This window comes from Plecotus auritus (genome assembly GCF_963455305.1).
Source record: "Plecotus auritus genome assembly, chromosome: 3".
Classification (NCBI taxonomy): domain Eukaryota; kingdom Metazoa; phylum Chordata; class Mammalia; order Chiroptera; family Vespertilionidae; genus Plecotus; species Plecotus auritus.
In genome coordinates, this window is record NC_137772.1 from 217,226,595 (window position 1) to 217,240,106 (window position 13,512).

At 53.6% G+C, this 13,512-nt stretch overlaps 1 protein-coding gene across 4 annotated transcripts in view; it reads right to left on the reverse strand.

Annotated features, from left to right (window-relative positions):
- The window catches only part of LARGE1 (LARGE xylosyl- and glucuronyltransferase 1), a 448,143-nt gene that overhangs the window by 15,325 nt on the left and 419,306 nt on the right, over positions 1 to 13,512 (reverse strand). For all 4 annotated transcript variants that reach the window (XM_080661445.1, XM_080661444.1, XM_080661446.1 and 1 more), the window contains exon 11: positions 5,349 to 5,512. In XM_080661445.1, coding sequence (XP_080517571.1) covers positions 5,349 to 5,512 — 164 coding nt within the window. The remainder of the gene's footprint in view (positions 1 to 5,348; positions 5,513 to 13,512) is intronic.

Here is a 13,512-nt window from a genome sequence, read left to right on the forward strand (position 1 = left end):
TCTCTCAGAATAGATAAAGAGCTCTGCTGAGCTCCTGAGGCAGTGACCAGCCACAGAAGATGGAGCCAAACCTAGGCCGTGAGTTACAAGGAGCGTTAAAACAAGCAGTAAACGCAAGAGTCATAATAACTGCAATTATCTGACTCATTGCCATGCCCCAGACACTCTCCAGAATTCTCCCAACAGCCCTGTGCGCCTTCTCCCCATGCTTCTGATGAAGGAACTGAGGCTCTGGAGGTCCAGGTGATACCACTGTAGTTAGCTAGTTATTAATAACAGAAAAGGAGCAAAGGGCGGCCAGACATTATAGCATGGCCATTTGGGCAGCTTCACCAGGAAGATGCAATTTCACACTCCCCAGGGAACACCAGCCCATTCCCCACAGACCACTGGGGAGAGAGACGCAGGCACAGTGAAGCTGGGGTGACATAGGAAAGGTGCCTGTCAGTCAACCCTGAGAACAGAAATCATTGGCTAGAAGGGGTGGGGCTAATGCAAGCGTGGGAAAACTAGGGAACACATAATCCCCTACACCAGTGGTCAGCAAACTGCGGCTCGCGAGACACATGCGGCTCTTTGGCCCCTTGAGTGTGGCTCTTCCACAAAATACCACGGCCTGGGCGAGTCTATTTTGAAGAAGTGGTGTTAGAAGAAGTTTAAGATTAAAAAATTTGGCTCTCAAAAGAAATTTCAATCCTTGTACTGTTGATATTTGGCTCTGTTGACTAATGAGTTTGCCGACCACTCCCCTATACAAAGGAGCTTTCTCGCTCTTGGCTCTCTGGTTCCTCTGGCTTTGCTCTGGTTCCCTTGCATTTGCCGTGTTCCCTCCATAGCCACGTGGCCATGGGGACGCCACATGCAGTGGACTAATGGGCTGCAGCAGGAACACAAACTAAGCCAGCCTGATGCTGGACTGGACAGTGCTCCAACATGGAGCGGAAGCTCTGGACACAGGCTCTGACCTTAGCCCCGCTGAAACCACAGCTACACTCCTTCCACAGCGGGACGAGGGGAAACTCAGGGGTGCAATTCCCCAGAAATAAAGCTTTCTACAATATCCCATCCTCCCGTGGGGGGCCTCCTGAAATTCTTATTCCAGCGGCACCCCAAGAACCCCACTCCCACCAATAACAAAATCAACTTTGATTCTTGGGCTTGGAACAGACATGTGTAGACAGGTACTGGGACAGGGCCTTGGGGATGGTGAGAAGAATATAATACTGGGTGCTCGGTAAAGTGAATGGAAAACATGTGAATGTGGGGGACAAAAGTGTGCCTGGTTCAGTGTATAGAGCATCAGCCTGTGAAATGAAGGGTCCTGGGTTTGATTCCGGTCAAGAGCACATGCCCAGGTTGTGGGCTTGATCCCCAGTAGGGGGGGCGTGCAGGAGGCAGCCAATCCATGATTCTCTCTCATCATTGATGTTTCTCTCTCTCCCTTTCCCTTCCTCTCTGAAATCAATCCTATATAATAAAAGCCTAATATGCAAATCGACTGAACGGCAGAACGACCGGTTGCTATGATGCTCACTGACCACCAGAGGGCAGATGTTCAGTGCAGAAGCTGCCCCCTGGTGGTAAGTGAGCTCCTACAGGGGGAGCGCTGCTCAGCCAGAAGCCGGACTCACAGCTGGCGAGTGCAGTGGCGGTGGTGGGAGCCTCTCCCACCTCTGCGGCAGCGCTAAGAAGCAGCGAGCCGAGCGGTAAGGAGTAGCGAGCAGGCGGCGGTACAGAGCAAGGCGTCCCAGACTGTGAGAGGGATAGCCGACTGCCAGCTTAGGCCCGCTCCCCTAAGCCGGCAGGTGGACATCCCCAGAGGGGTCCCAGACTGCGAAAGGGAGCAGGCCGGGCTGAGGGTCCCCAACCCCACCCCCAGTGCACAAATTTCGTGCACTGGGCCTCTAGTAAAAATATATTATCTTTAAAAAAGTGTGCCCTGGGGGATGCCTTCCATCTTCACTTTTCAGAGCCCTTATTGTGCCAGGGCCACAGCCATTTGCAAGGCTCCCCGAGAGGCACCAGCCAAAGAGAATTGGGGAAGAACAGAGCCCAGAGAGAGAGAACTCTGCGAAAATGAAGAGAAATCTATAAAGATAGTTTTTTGTTTGTTTTTTTTTTCAAGGCAGTAGAAGTGCCTGCTACACAAAATCCATGGTTAGGAAAAAGCAAAGCCTATTGTGCTTTTTTCCCCTACCCAGCAAGAGGTACCTAATCAGCGGTCTCCCGGTCAGAATGCCCACTTCAGTTGGACAATTACCAGGAAATAGATTCCGCGCATTTGCATTTCTATGCTTCTAAACAAAAGAAAGCAGGCACCCCTATCCTGTGCCCACAGCTTTCCGAGCATCCTCTCATTCTGTGGGATTTGCTTCCGCTTGCTCTTTGGAGGATTAAGATATTCACGGGGTAAGAGGCCCTCCGTTTCTCAGACGTTGTGACACTTGCTAATCGAATTGGCCGAAGCTGGGTACTGGAGACATTACATTCTCCACGAAGCCTGATCTCCGATGGGTGCATGCAGACTCCACTGCACTCTGCAAATCTGGGGGTTTGCACGACCCCACCTGCACCCCAGTGTCATCTTCTGCAAAAGGAAGGACTCTGCATGTCCTTTGAAATGTGGGGAGTCAAGAGCAAGGGTCACTTCTAATCTGAGGACAGAAGAGCTGCTGGAGGGAGGCGGAGGTGGGAGGCACGCGTGGGCGTGAAGAGGCCGCCAGCCTCTCCTGTGGATTCGCCCACTGCCTTGGTTTTTGACTCTGTGTCTGGGTTTTCCAGGTGAGGAAGCCCCGCCCAGGAGCCGCTCACTCTGGCTGTTACTAAAGAACTACCTCGTGCTCTCCAACTGGTGCTTTTCATCTGTCAGCTGCTTGGAACCACGTGGGAGGAGGCTTCTTACAGTACATTCCCGGGCCCCCAGAATCTGTATTTCCAACAAGCTCCCACATGATGCTGTGGGGCCAGGCCCTTCGGAGCCACACAGCTTTAAATGACGGGACCTGTTAGCTCAGCCAATGTTCTCTCTCCTCCAGAGGCCTCTCTCCAGTGGCCGAAATCAGAGGAGGAGAGAGAACATCAGTTCTTCAACAACGTTGTTAAAGGGACAGGAAAGAGAAGGTGTCTCCTGGTGGCCAGGATGTGGTGATCAGGATGGGATCCCTGTCCTCAGCAGTCCTGTCGGCCTCCAGGATGGGAGGGAAGTCCCCGGAGCAGACCTGCCAGCGCCATAGGGCCTTCACTCTTCCTGAAGGGTCTGCTGGAGGGAGCCGGCGCCGGAGCCTGCAGCCCCCAGTTCCCTGGGGGCATTCATGTAGGGCCTACTTCTGACTCAAAGGTTTACAGACACACCCAAAATGCTTCCTAAATTAAAAATCGATCCAACGGGCACCAGCCAGCCAGCCTGCTGCATCATAATGGGATGTGCAGGATGGAGGGAAAGGGAATTCTACGTCCTCATTGGCTGTGGCACCGCGTGGTAATTTTTGCTAGTGTCCTTCTCAGTGTCTCTCCTTAGGGCATGGGGTTCCCGGGGTCTCTGAGGTGTCTCACTCAGGATGGCAGCACTTGTCACGACACATTAGGGGGATCATGGGTCGTCCACGCAGGGGGATGTGTGTGGTCTGAAGGGAAGGCCTCTGGGTCAGTGTTTGAGATCACACAGCCGGTCAAGGCTGGCGGAATCTCTGTGCTTCTCACGTTCCCCTCTGTCTCATGTTGTCTTTGCCTGTTGCCTGTTAAGGTCGGCAAGTTCTCTGTGCTTGTGCACGGGGTCCTGGAGGCTGGTGAATTTCCAGGAAACCACGAGCCACAGAACCACGAGCCAAAGAAGCCGTTTAGGGCCGCGAGCAGTCATTGCTAACGCGCGGTAGGAATCAGAAAGCAAGGAATCGGCTTCCTCCTGGATCTTTCAGCCTCATTCAGCACAAATCCCTCCCAGATGCATTCAAATGCAAGGCCCGCCCACTCCCCGGAACCCTCGGACGACTCTGGGTACCTTTCATGTCCGAGCACTGGCTCTTTCCTTTGTTTGCGTGTTCTTCCATCACTCGTGACTAATCACAGCTGACATTTATCGAACACTTAAGCGTGCCAGGAGCTGTTCTCAGCACTTTTCAGGAATGAACTCAGAGACTTCTGAGAAGGGCCCATGGAATCGCATCCACAGGAGGGACAGGCATCTCTGAGGTGGCGCGGGGACAGAACGAGCCAACCTGCTTTCCCAAGTGTGGGAGCTGAGGAGGGATGACAGGAAGGAAGCTGGGGCAAGGGCAGCCACTATGGGCCATGAGTAAATCAAAGAGGAAGCTGGTGAGCAGTGGTGGGAGGGGGCCCCCAGGAGAGCCAGGTATAGAAAAGTGGGGCCCTGAGGGACTGCCCTTGGGCCTTGAAACAACTCACCTCCTGGCAGCCAGAGAGATGTTCTCAAGAAAACTCAAGTTAGATCAAACAACTTTGTGCACAATTCTTAAATAACTTCTCAACACATTGAGAATGAAGTCCCAGTATTTTGTGAGTTTCCATGTTCTAACGCCTCCATCTCAGGCCCTTACCTCCCAGGGGCCTGCTCGCGGCAGCTGCCCTTATTCTCTACCAGGTTGTTGAACGTGCAAGGCCCTTCCCACCACAGGACTCTCGCACCTGCTATTCCATCCACCTTGAAAACGCTTTCTCAGCAACTCCTACGCCTGCCTCCTTTTCTCACCCTCCAGGTCTCTGCAGAAATGTCCCCACTTAGAAAGGCTCCCCCTGACAATACCACCTGCAGAGGTCCCCTCACCTGACACTGTTATTCTGTCTCCCAGGCCCTTCAAAGCACTTACCACAACTTCACGGAGCAGTTCATTGTTGTTTACACACTAGCCCCCTGTTCTTGACTCTGGCTGCACATGGCAAACCAGAACAGTGCCAGGTCTCCACCCCACAGAGTCCTACTTCACTGGCCTGCATGGAACCTGGACATGAATTTGTCTTAAAAGCTCCTCAGATGATGCAGACTGTCCCCCGCCAAGGCTGAGAACCAGGGCATCAGACTGTGGGCCACTAAGAGCGGGAGCCGCATCAGTCCTGCCTGTTAAAAGCTCAGTGGATCGATCCATGTAGAAGGAGACAAAACAGCAACTGCTTTCCAGCGGTGACTGTGGGTCCAGTCTACGTGTCTCCCTTCCCTCCTTCCTCAAAACCACCACGGTCACCAAAAGACAAGAGCCCTTGGTTTTCCCTGCTGAAATGGGGTGGGACGCAAGACCTACCATACCAGGCCCCAACAGCCTCAGCTCCCAAGGCCATCCCTCCCTTCTCCCTGTGACCAGGTGAGGGGCTGTGCGGAGGGGGCCGGTCTGCCCTACCTGTCCATGGAGAGCTGCGCGACCAGGGTGACGTCCGTGTTGTCCGCGGCGGGCTCATACTCGTAGTGCAGGAAGTACAGGTGGGTCCGGTGGACGGTGAAGCGCTCTCGCCGGAACTCGTAACACAGGTCGTCCTCATCCAGCTCCGAGAGCTGCTTCTGGAGCTGCAAGGCGGGAGAGGGGCGTGGCAACGAGAAGGAAAGCCCAAGGGGGCCAGGAGCCCGACCCTCGGCCCTTCCCTCCCCTGAGTCTGTCACACTGGACATCGCTGACGGTCGAACACAGGACAAGATCGCTGTTTCCATTCCCCCCGTGTGAGTCACTCTGATTTCAAAACGGGGACCACGAAGGGCGGCTCAGCCTCTGAGAACGGTGGTGATCAGGGACGGATGAATAACCATCCACAAACGCCCTATCCCTGGATGACCTAGCACAACGTTTTCAAACATCAGGAGGGAAATAGTCACAGAAAAGTGAGGAACCGAGCGAGCAGTGCCTTTGCGTGAGCTGATGCCTTTCTCTCCTGGAGCTACAGACTCCAGTCTTTGCACCAGGCGAGCAAAACCAAACCAAAGCCCTTTCCTTCAAAGTCATCCAGGCTGAGCCCGAGCCTCAGCGCCCAGCCTCTCTTTGCTCCTCAGAACCTCTTGCTCATGAACCTGCCTGTAGACCTTCTCCGCCCAGCTCCACGCTGCTCCTTCCTGCCCAACTAGCAAAAGAGCAAGCTGACCTGCCAACAGGGATTGAGGGCTCAGCCTCAGAAACGGCAGATGCAGATCCACGGACGCCCAGACCTCCTGGCTCAGATGCCAATATATCCCTGTCGCCTGCAAACCCCACCCTCACCCTCCCAGGCAGGCGTCACTGTGCCTGTTGTGTAGGTGAAGAAGTGCAGGGGGGAGCGAAAGAGCTCCGACAGTGACCGGCGTGGGGCCAGTGGGTGTGGGCGCAGAGTGAGCGGACGGGGAAGAGGCAGGAGAGAGGCTCATTGGCTGACGGAAACGTATGCGTCATGATTACACGCGTGTACACGTTGGTGAGGATACCACACACCGTACATTTAGAATGCACAGATTTGTCACATGCAAACTGTATTTGAAAATTGATTTGTAAACATGAATGATTTTGGTGAAAGTCAACACAGCTGGTTCCAACATTATTTCTGTTGCACCAGCCTTGTCCATCACATGAGGACATGCAGTTGAATAGGGGCTAAAATGTACCTGGCTAGAGGGACTGACCTGGCTGAAAGTAATGGAGCACTTTTCCAAGAAGAAATACAAAATCTCCAAACCAATAAATAGTGCAGTCGTCAACAAGAAAATATGCTAACTCGCTCCTGTAAAACCTAGTGCCAGTTGAGACCATCATCGCTTGATGGATGAAGCGCTGGCATTATTTCTCAAGACGTGAGCTATGCGAAGGATTCCACTCATTGCACAATTCTCCTCCTCCTCACACCCTCCCTGCTGTCCGTGACTCCCACTATCATCACTTCCCTCACACCTGGATCTGGCTGCACTTGTGACTTGCTTTGGCGGATGATCGAATGGCGGGAAAGCCATGCTGCCCAGTCCTGAGGGGGGGCCTCAAGGGGAGTCCATGGTTATACACCTCCACCTCTGCCATGAGGAGGTGCTGGGCCAGCCAGCCCGAGGGTGAGCCACAGTCTCCCCATCTGCCCCAGACAAAAAAGCGAGCCCAGCCCGGATCAGCAGAGCTGCCTCAGTAAACACCTCCCATACACCACTGAGGCTTTACAGGTCAGAGCAATAGACAACTGACGGGGGGGGGGGGGGGGGGGGGACACTGGCACTTTGTGAGGTGCTTTTCATTATGTGAGCCCGTCCCCGTAGCAGGAATGGTGGCCTCTCGGGCCCCAGCCCACTCAGTGCGCGTAGCATTCTCCGGAAGGCCGTGTCCAACACCAGAGGTGCCCATACATCCTCCAGTGGTGCTGGGGATCACTGAGGTCCAGGGACGTACGACAGTCTCAGCGATCAGACTTTCTCATGGTTCAGAGGATGCAATCAGGATGCTCGTTAGCTCTTCGAGCTCCCATTCCATGCCCTTGCCTATCTGAAGCCTGCAGCTCTACCAACGGCGTGAGACCAGGACACGGGAATTCCTCCTCCAGCTACGATCCCATGAGCCGAGGGACCCGTTCTGAGCTGCAGGATAAGACCCTCATCCTCGCTGACAATTTTCTTGATGAATATCAAAAAAAGATGATCACCACACGAGAAAGGAAATGAGGGGCCAGGACACGAGGAACGCATGTGTGTATGCGCATTCTCCTCCCCTCTGTGCACGCACCGGCACACACCGAGTCAGTGGGCACAACATGCCGAGAACACGGCTCCAATAGCCCTTTTTTGAAAAGCACCCACACAGCGGACTCTTAAAGGCAGGCCGCCCCATTCACCTCTGAATCCCTGAGTCTAGGACCTCTAGGCGCCTCGTGTGCTCAATAAGCCTTCACTGGACACACTCAGCTGCCTCATGTTAATAAAGAAGCAGTGGCCAATGAAAGTGCTCCCAGAACCTAAAGTACGGCCTGCCCTGGGGTGGGGGAGGTCTATCGATAATCCTAGGGGCTAAGTAGCCCGCATCTATGAATTTCACAGGAGCAATAATGTGGTTCGGTGGCATCTATAGGCCCAGGTCCCTTGTGGCCATCCCCATGCTTATGGGGTAGGGCCTAGGCGATACTCTTGTCTACCAACCACACTGGGTCTGTGGGAAGCACAGCAGGTGTGTAGTCAGACCTACAATGTCAGACTCTCCAGGACTCTGGATCCCCCAACGCCTCCCCTGAGCTTTTTTGTGCTTATCATCAACACGACGAATGGCAGCTCTGCTTAGCTAATATGAACTAAGCACCTACTGTGCGCCAGGTGCAGTGCCAAGTGTGTCCAGGGGCATGGCTTTGTTAATGGGCCCCTTCGGCACACATCTCTGTGTTACAGCAGGAACAAACAGGCTCAGGAAGTTTCGGTCATCGGCCAGTGACACAGCTAGAGGGAGGCAGTCTGGCTCAAGAATCCAGTCTTCGCAAACCAGGGACCTTTTCACAACATGATGACTTGTGTCTGGGGGATGGACGAGAGGGCAAATGAGCTGGTGGAAGATTCAACGCTCGGGGAACAAAGCAGGCCCTAAAAATGCACATGCGGGATGTTCCCATAAAGCAAAAACACAAACAACCGCAACACACACACACACACACACACACACACACACACACACACACACACACGGAAAACAGACCAAAGGGATCCATCACAGTGTTAACAAAGCTTTCCCTGAGGGGTGGATTCGCAGGTGAACTTTACTGGCCTCTTTCTGCTTTCCAGTATTTAACTAATTCCCTGCAATTTTCTCAAATGAGCAAACGCATGCAGAAGTGCTTTGCAAACTGTAGAGTGCTACACAGATTCCATTATGTACCTTTTCAAATTCTAATCTAGGACAGCTTACTGCTGACTGCATGGCTGATGTTATCCGAGGGGAAGACGAAGACGCTTAAAAATGGCCTCCTTTTCACCCAGGGTTCTTCCAGTCATTTCTCCAGGGAGATGCTGAGCCGGAGGGCGGGCTTTCATTAGCAGGACCTGAATGCTTCCACACTCCACTCAGCCGCTCCATGGAGGGAGCAGGGAGCGGAGGGAGCGGGAGGCAGGGGCTCCTGACAAGCCAGTCACAGAAACAAAAGACAGATTCTCCCGAGATAAAACGCATTTGCTAAATTGCTTCTTTGAGCAGCCAGCTGAGGCAAAAAGGAGATCTGGGCTCCAGGGAAAATGCCCTTTAAGCAGTTTGCCTTTATTCCTTCCCATCCTGAAGGACAGTGGCCTAGACTGACCTCTGAGCCGCCAGGGCTCACGGCTGAGGGTTCAGAGGAGTTGGACGTGTGTCCTGGGCTCTGGCCAAAAGGACTTCTGTTCAAAGTTGCAAAACTGCAGAGAGAGATTATGGGGATAACTGGAAATGGAGACCAATCCCTCTGACACTCATTGGCTATTCGACCTTGAGCGAGTCGTTTTCCCACTTCCTAGCAAGACGAGGAGTTTGAGCTTCATGAAATAACTCTTAGAGGTCATGCGCTCACCAGGTCAGGTGCGGTGCTGACAACTGACAACTTTGCAGGCACGATCTTGTTTAATGCTCACTCAGCCTCTATGCATGAGGGACCACTGTCAGTCCTGCCTTATATATGAAGACATCCATCTCCTGAGAGGTTTAGCCACTTGTTCAAGGTCACATGATGGGTGAACGGAGTGGCTGAGATATGTCCTCCAGGTGTATGTCCTCTGAGTTCTTGTACGTAATCAAGTCACTACCGCGCCTTGGTAATCTCTAGCAGGCGTCCTCAAACTACGGCCCGCGGGCCACATCCGGCCCGCCGAGGACATTTATCCGGCCCGCCGGGTGCCACTGCCTGTCCTTCTTGGCAGCCGACTCGTCCCGGGCCTGCAGTGCGCATAGGAATTTGTTCATAGTTTTTTTTTTAAACTATAGTCCGGCCCTCCAACGGTCTGAGGGACAGTGAACTGGCCCCTGTTTAAAAAGTTTGAGGACCCCTGCTCTAGGGCTTTTCTAGTTTTAACGCTAGCTAGATGGTTCTATAACTGGAGAGGAATGAATGCATGTATCCCCTGCAGAGGCAGGGACCTGCCATGCTCACCAATATCCACATTCTCCTCTCTTCCTGGGGGCACAGCCAGGCTGTGTTTCTGACCTTCCTGCGGTTTTAGGCCAAGCTCCGATCAGTAGTATGTGGGCAGATTCTGGCTGCCACAGGAACCACATTCAAGGCTATCTCACGCACGGTCCTCACTGTCAGCCAGAGCAAGAACGTCCAAGGCTCCATGGAAGTCAGAGCCACAAGATGGAAGGAGCCTGGGATCCTGGAGAAAAACCACCTGCCCATGAGGAACACCCATGTGGACTTTTCTGTGAGTCAAAGATTTCTTGCATGCTGAACCCATTGTAGAATGGTTCATGTTACCTTAACCAACACTCTCAGGTGAACTCTTCCAGACAGTAAGTGATGGGGGCAGAGCACAAGGGACCAAGTAAGGAGTCCCCCCGAAGCCACCCATTTCTTGTTGACACCTCTCCTTCGAATGCCTGAGAATGACGGCTGGAAACATCTGGTGGGCGAAACCACCCTCAATAATGCTGTTTTACAAGTTCGGCCGACTTTCACTTTCCAGTGGCCTGGACACCTGTGACGTCATATGCTCTTCCCTGTATCGGCGGGAGGCAGGCAGGGCGGAGAAGGAAGCCGGAGCACCAGGGGTTTGCTCAGAGAGGCTAGGGCTCTAACTCTCATCCTCTGAAGCCTGCTTCAGGCTCTCTCCTGTGGTTTCCACGAAGCGGGTACGTTTTCTGGAGCCATGCAGGTAGAGAAAGATTACAGGCTCGCTGATTGCCTGCTGTGTGCATTAATCAACGAAGTTCCAGGAACCCAAACATTTTTTTTTTTTTTTTTTACCAGGGCCAGATTTATGCTTTTGTGTAGAGGAGAGACACGGGTTCAGGTCTGTTCAGCTAAGGCTCAGAGAGATTCTGCCCAGCTCTGAGGAAATAAAAAAGGACAGGGCCTGGTCTCCATCCCGGTCCCAAGTATCAGTATTAATTTGTACCTCACACAATTAATAGGCCCTTACTTTATGCCAAGCCCTGTGCTAAGAAGGCGGAAGGAACCCCAGTTTCTGTACTTAAGTTGTTCATACAGTCTGGTTGGGGGAACAAATAAGCAAGTTGGTAATTATAATACTGGGTGTTTATAACACAATTTGGGAGCGGAGGGGGGTGGAGCATGTGTTATGTGTCACCGATCTAGCTCCTGACTTAGCTTCTTGAGTCCTCATTAAGCCTATCGGGTAGACTATGATGCCCATTTTACAGATGGGAAAACCAAGGCAGAGAGAGTTGAAGTAAACGGCCTGAAATCCCACAGTTACTGTTCCTAAGATTTTATGCGGCTCAGTCTTGCTTCAGAGCTGCCCCCCTGCATTCTGCCTAAGGAGCTGGTAAGAGGAGGGAGACCCGGCCAAAGGGAGGGAGGGCAGGTAGCTGCAGGAAAGGCCCAGGAGGGAGCCCTGCACGCTAGGCCTATTACAACTGGAGCCTCGGGCTGTGGAAGAGAGAGGTGTGCAAGCTGGAGATGGACAGAACAAAGCAGACAGGCCATGATGGTGTGTAGGGGATGCAGGCATATCCACTGAGAAGCTTGACCCCCCGGCTCCTCCCGCACCCCGCCCCGCAGCCTCCCAGCAAACTCTGGGGTCCTCCAGGCTCTGGAATTAACAAGCGCGGGAGGTCACTGGAGGTCGGCCTCGGGCAGCAGCTGTGTGGGGCTCTGGGCGCTGTCCACTGGGCTCTGAGGCCCACGGCGTGATGGAAGAGCTGGCGCCACGCGGCTCACATGTGAGAGCGATAATGCATTCTGCTTTTTCCCTGGGGTTTCTCTGGGATACAGCTGTTTCCACAGAGCCATCTGTTTCCTGGCACGGCCCGCACGGTGGTGCCGGGAAGTGTTTATGGAATCTGTTTATATGTGTCTTATTTTTAACTCCTAATTGAGCCATGGTGATGCCGTTGTCTTTTCTCCTTAGTGGGCTTGGTGTCGGGGAACGGGGCCCCACAGGTAGCCCGGCACCCTGGCGACTGAGGGAGGTGAGTCACAGCCATCCTCTCAGAGATGAGCAGGGACCTTGGAGCAGGTGGAAGGGCGGGTCTGGGACAAGCTTCCTGGCCAACCTACGGCCAACGGCAGGGCAGCACTTTGCATACCTTAACCCCTTCAACCCTCCAACCGCCTGGCCTGGGTTTATTTGTGACCATTTTATGGGCGAAGAAACTGAGGCTTGTAGCAGGTGACAGTGATGCCCAGTGCCACAGATCCGGTCCCGGGGCCGGGTTTTCTGACTGTGAGTGAAGGGAACTTCCTCGTGCACGACAGATGCTTCGAGAAAAGGACTTGTAATAGTTCATTTTTTGAACAAGATCTGCTGAGCACACACCAGGTGCCAGGCAGGCTTTCGGAGGCATGAAAACACACTGATGAATAAAAGCGGATAAAAATCCACGTAGTCACCGAGCTTTCATTCGCGTGGGGGGCGATGTGAGCCACAAAACAAATTCATCAGGAATATGATACACCGATAGGTGGTGAGTGCCACGGAGAACAATAAAGCAGTTCTGGGAGCCAGGGAGCGCTGGGGGAGGGGCGGCAACGGCAATTTTAGGTCGGGGAGTGTTTTGTTTACTTATAGAAAGGCTCCGGGGCCATGGGTCAAGGTTCATACCAGTCCCGGGACCACCACCAACCCGTTCCACGATTTCAGTTCTCCGAGCTCCCACGTCCTCCTCCATAAAATGGAGACAAATCGTGAGAGTCAGCATGAGGAGAACGGCGGGATGAGCTGCAGTTATTATGTTCGTTGTAAACGTGGGGCGACACCCACTTGCGAAGCGGGGCCCTGGTTTGCCGCTTCAAGTGAGGTGGGCCCGGTTTCGAATCGTGGCCCCACCACGGAGGAGACGCGTGGCTCTGGGTGGGTAACTCCTCTGCAGTGAGCGCTGGTTTCCTCATCTGTCAAGTGGACTGATGCCCACCCTGGAAGGTGGCGGGGATGGAGTTGCGTTTCCCTTTCTCTTGCTCTGCAGGAAATCTCCGTTGTCAGAGGCCAGCGGCTGCAGAGCACGGCCTGGCCGGGCACAGGGCAGCGTCCCAGTGCAGGGACCAGAGGGGCTCACGCCGGGGGCAGGGCTGCCCACAGGCTCCCGCATCCCTGTGTGTTACTGTTTGGAGACTGGCACTGGGTCCCTGGAGTGCTGCTTGGCTAGGACCCGGGGTGTGGACAGCGCCCAGAGCCCAGAGCCCAGAGAGAACGCATGGGGCCATTCCTTAGTGACGTCTGCTGTGGACACGGGATGCGGGAGCTGGAAGTCTGCATTCACTGCCTATTGACTTACAGTTCCATATACATGCAGGCCCTCACTGGGCCCAATCTTCTGTGGTTTGTTCTCTCTCTCTCCCTCTCTCTCTTCCTTCCTTCCTTCCTTCCGCTTTGTTGCACTTTTTGGATATTTGCTCTATGATCATTGAACTTTGAATGCAACAGTGGCTAATTCTCTCCCATTGGCCTTT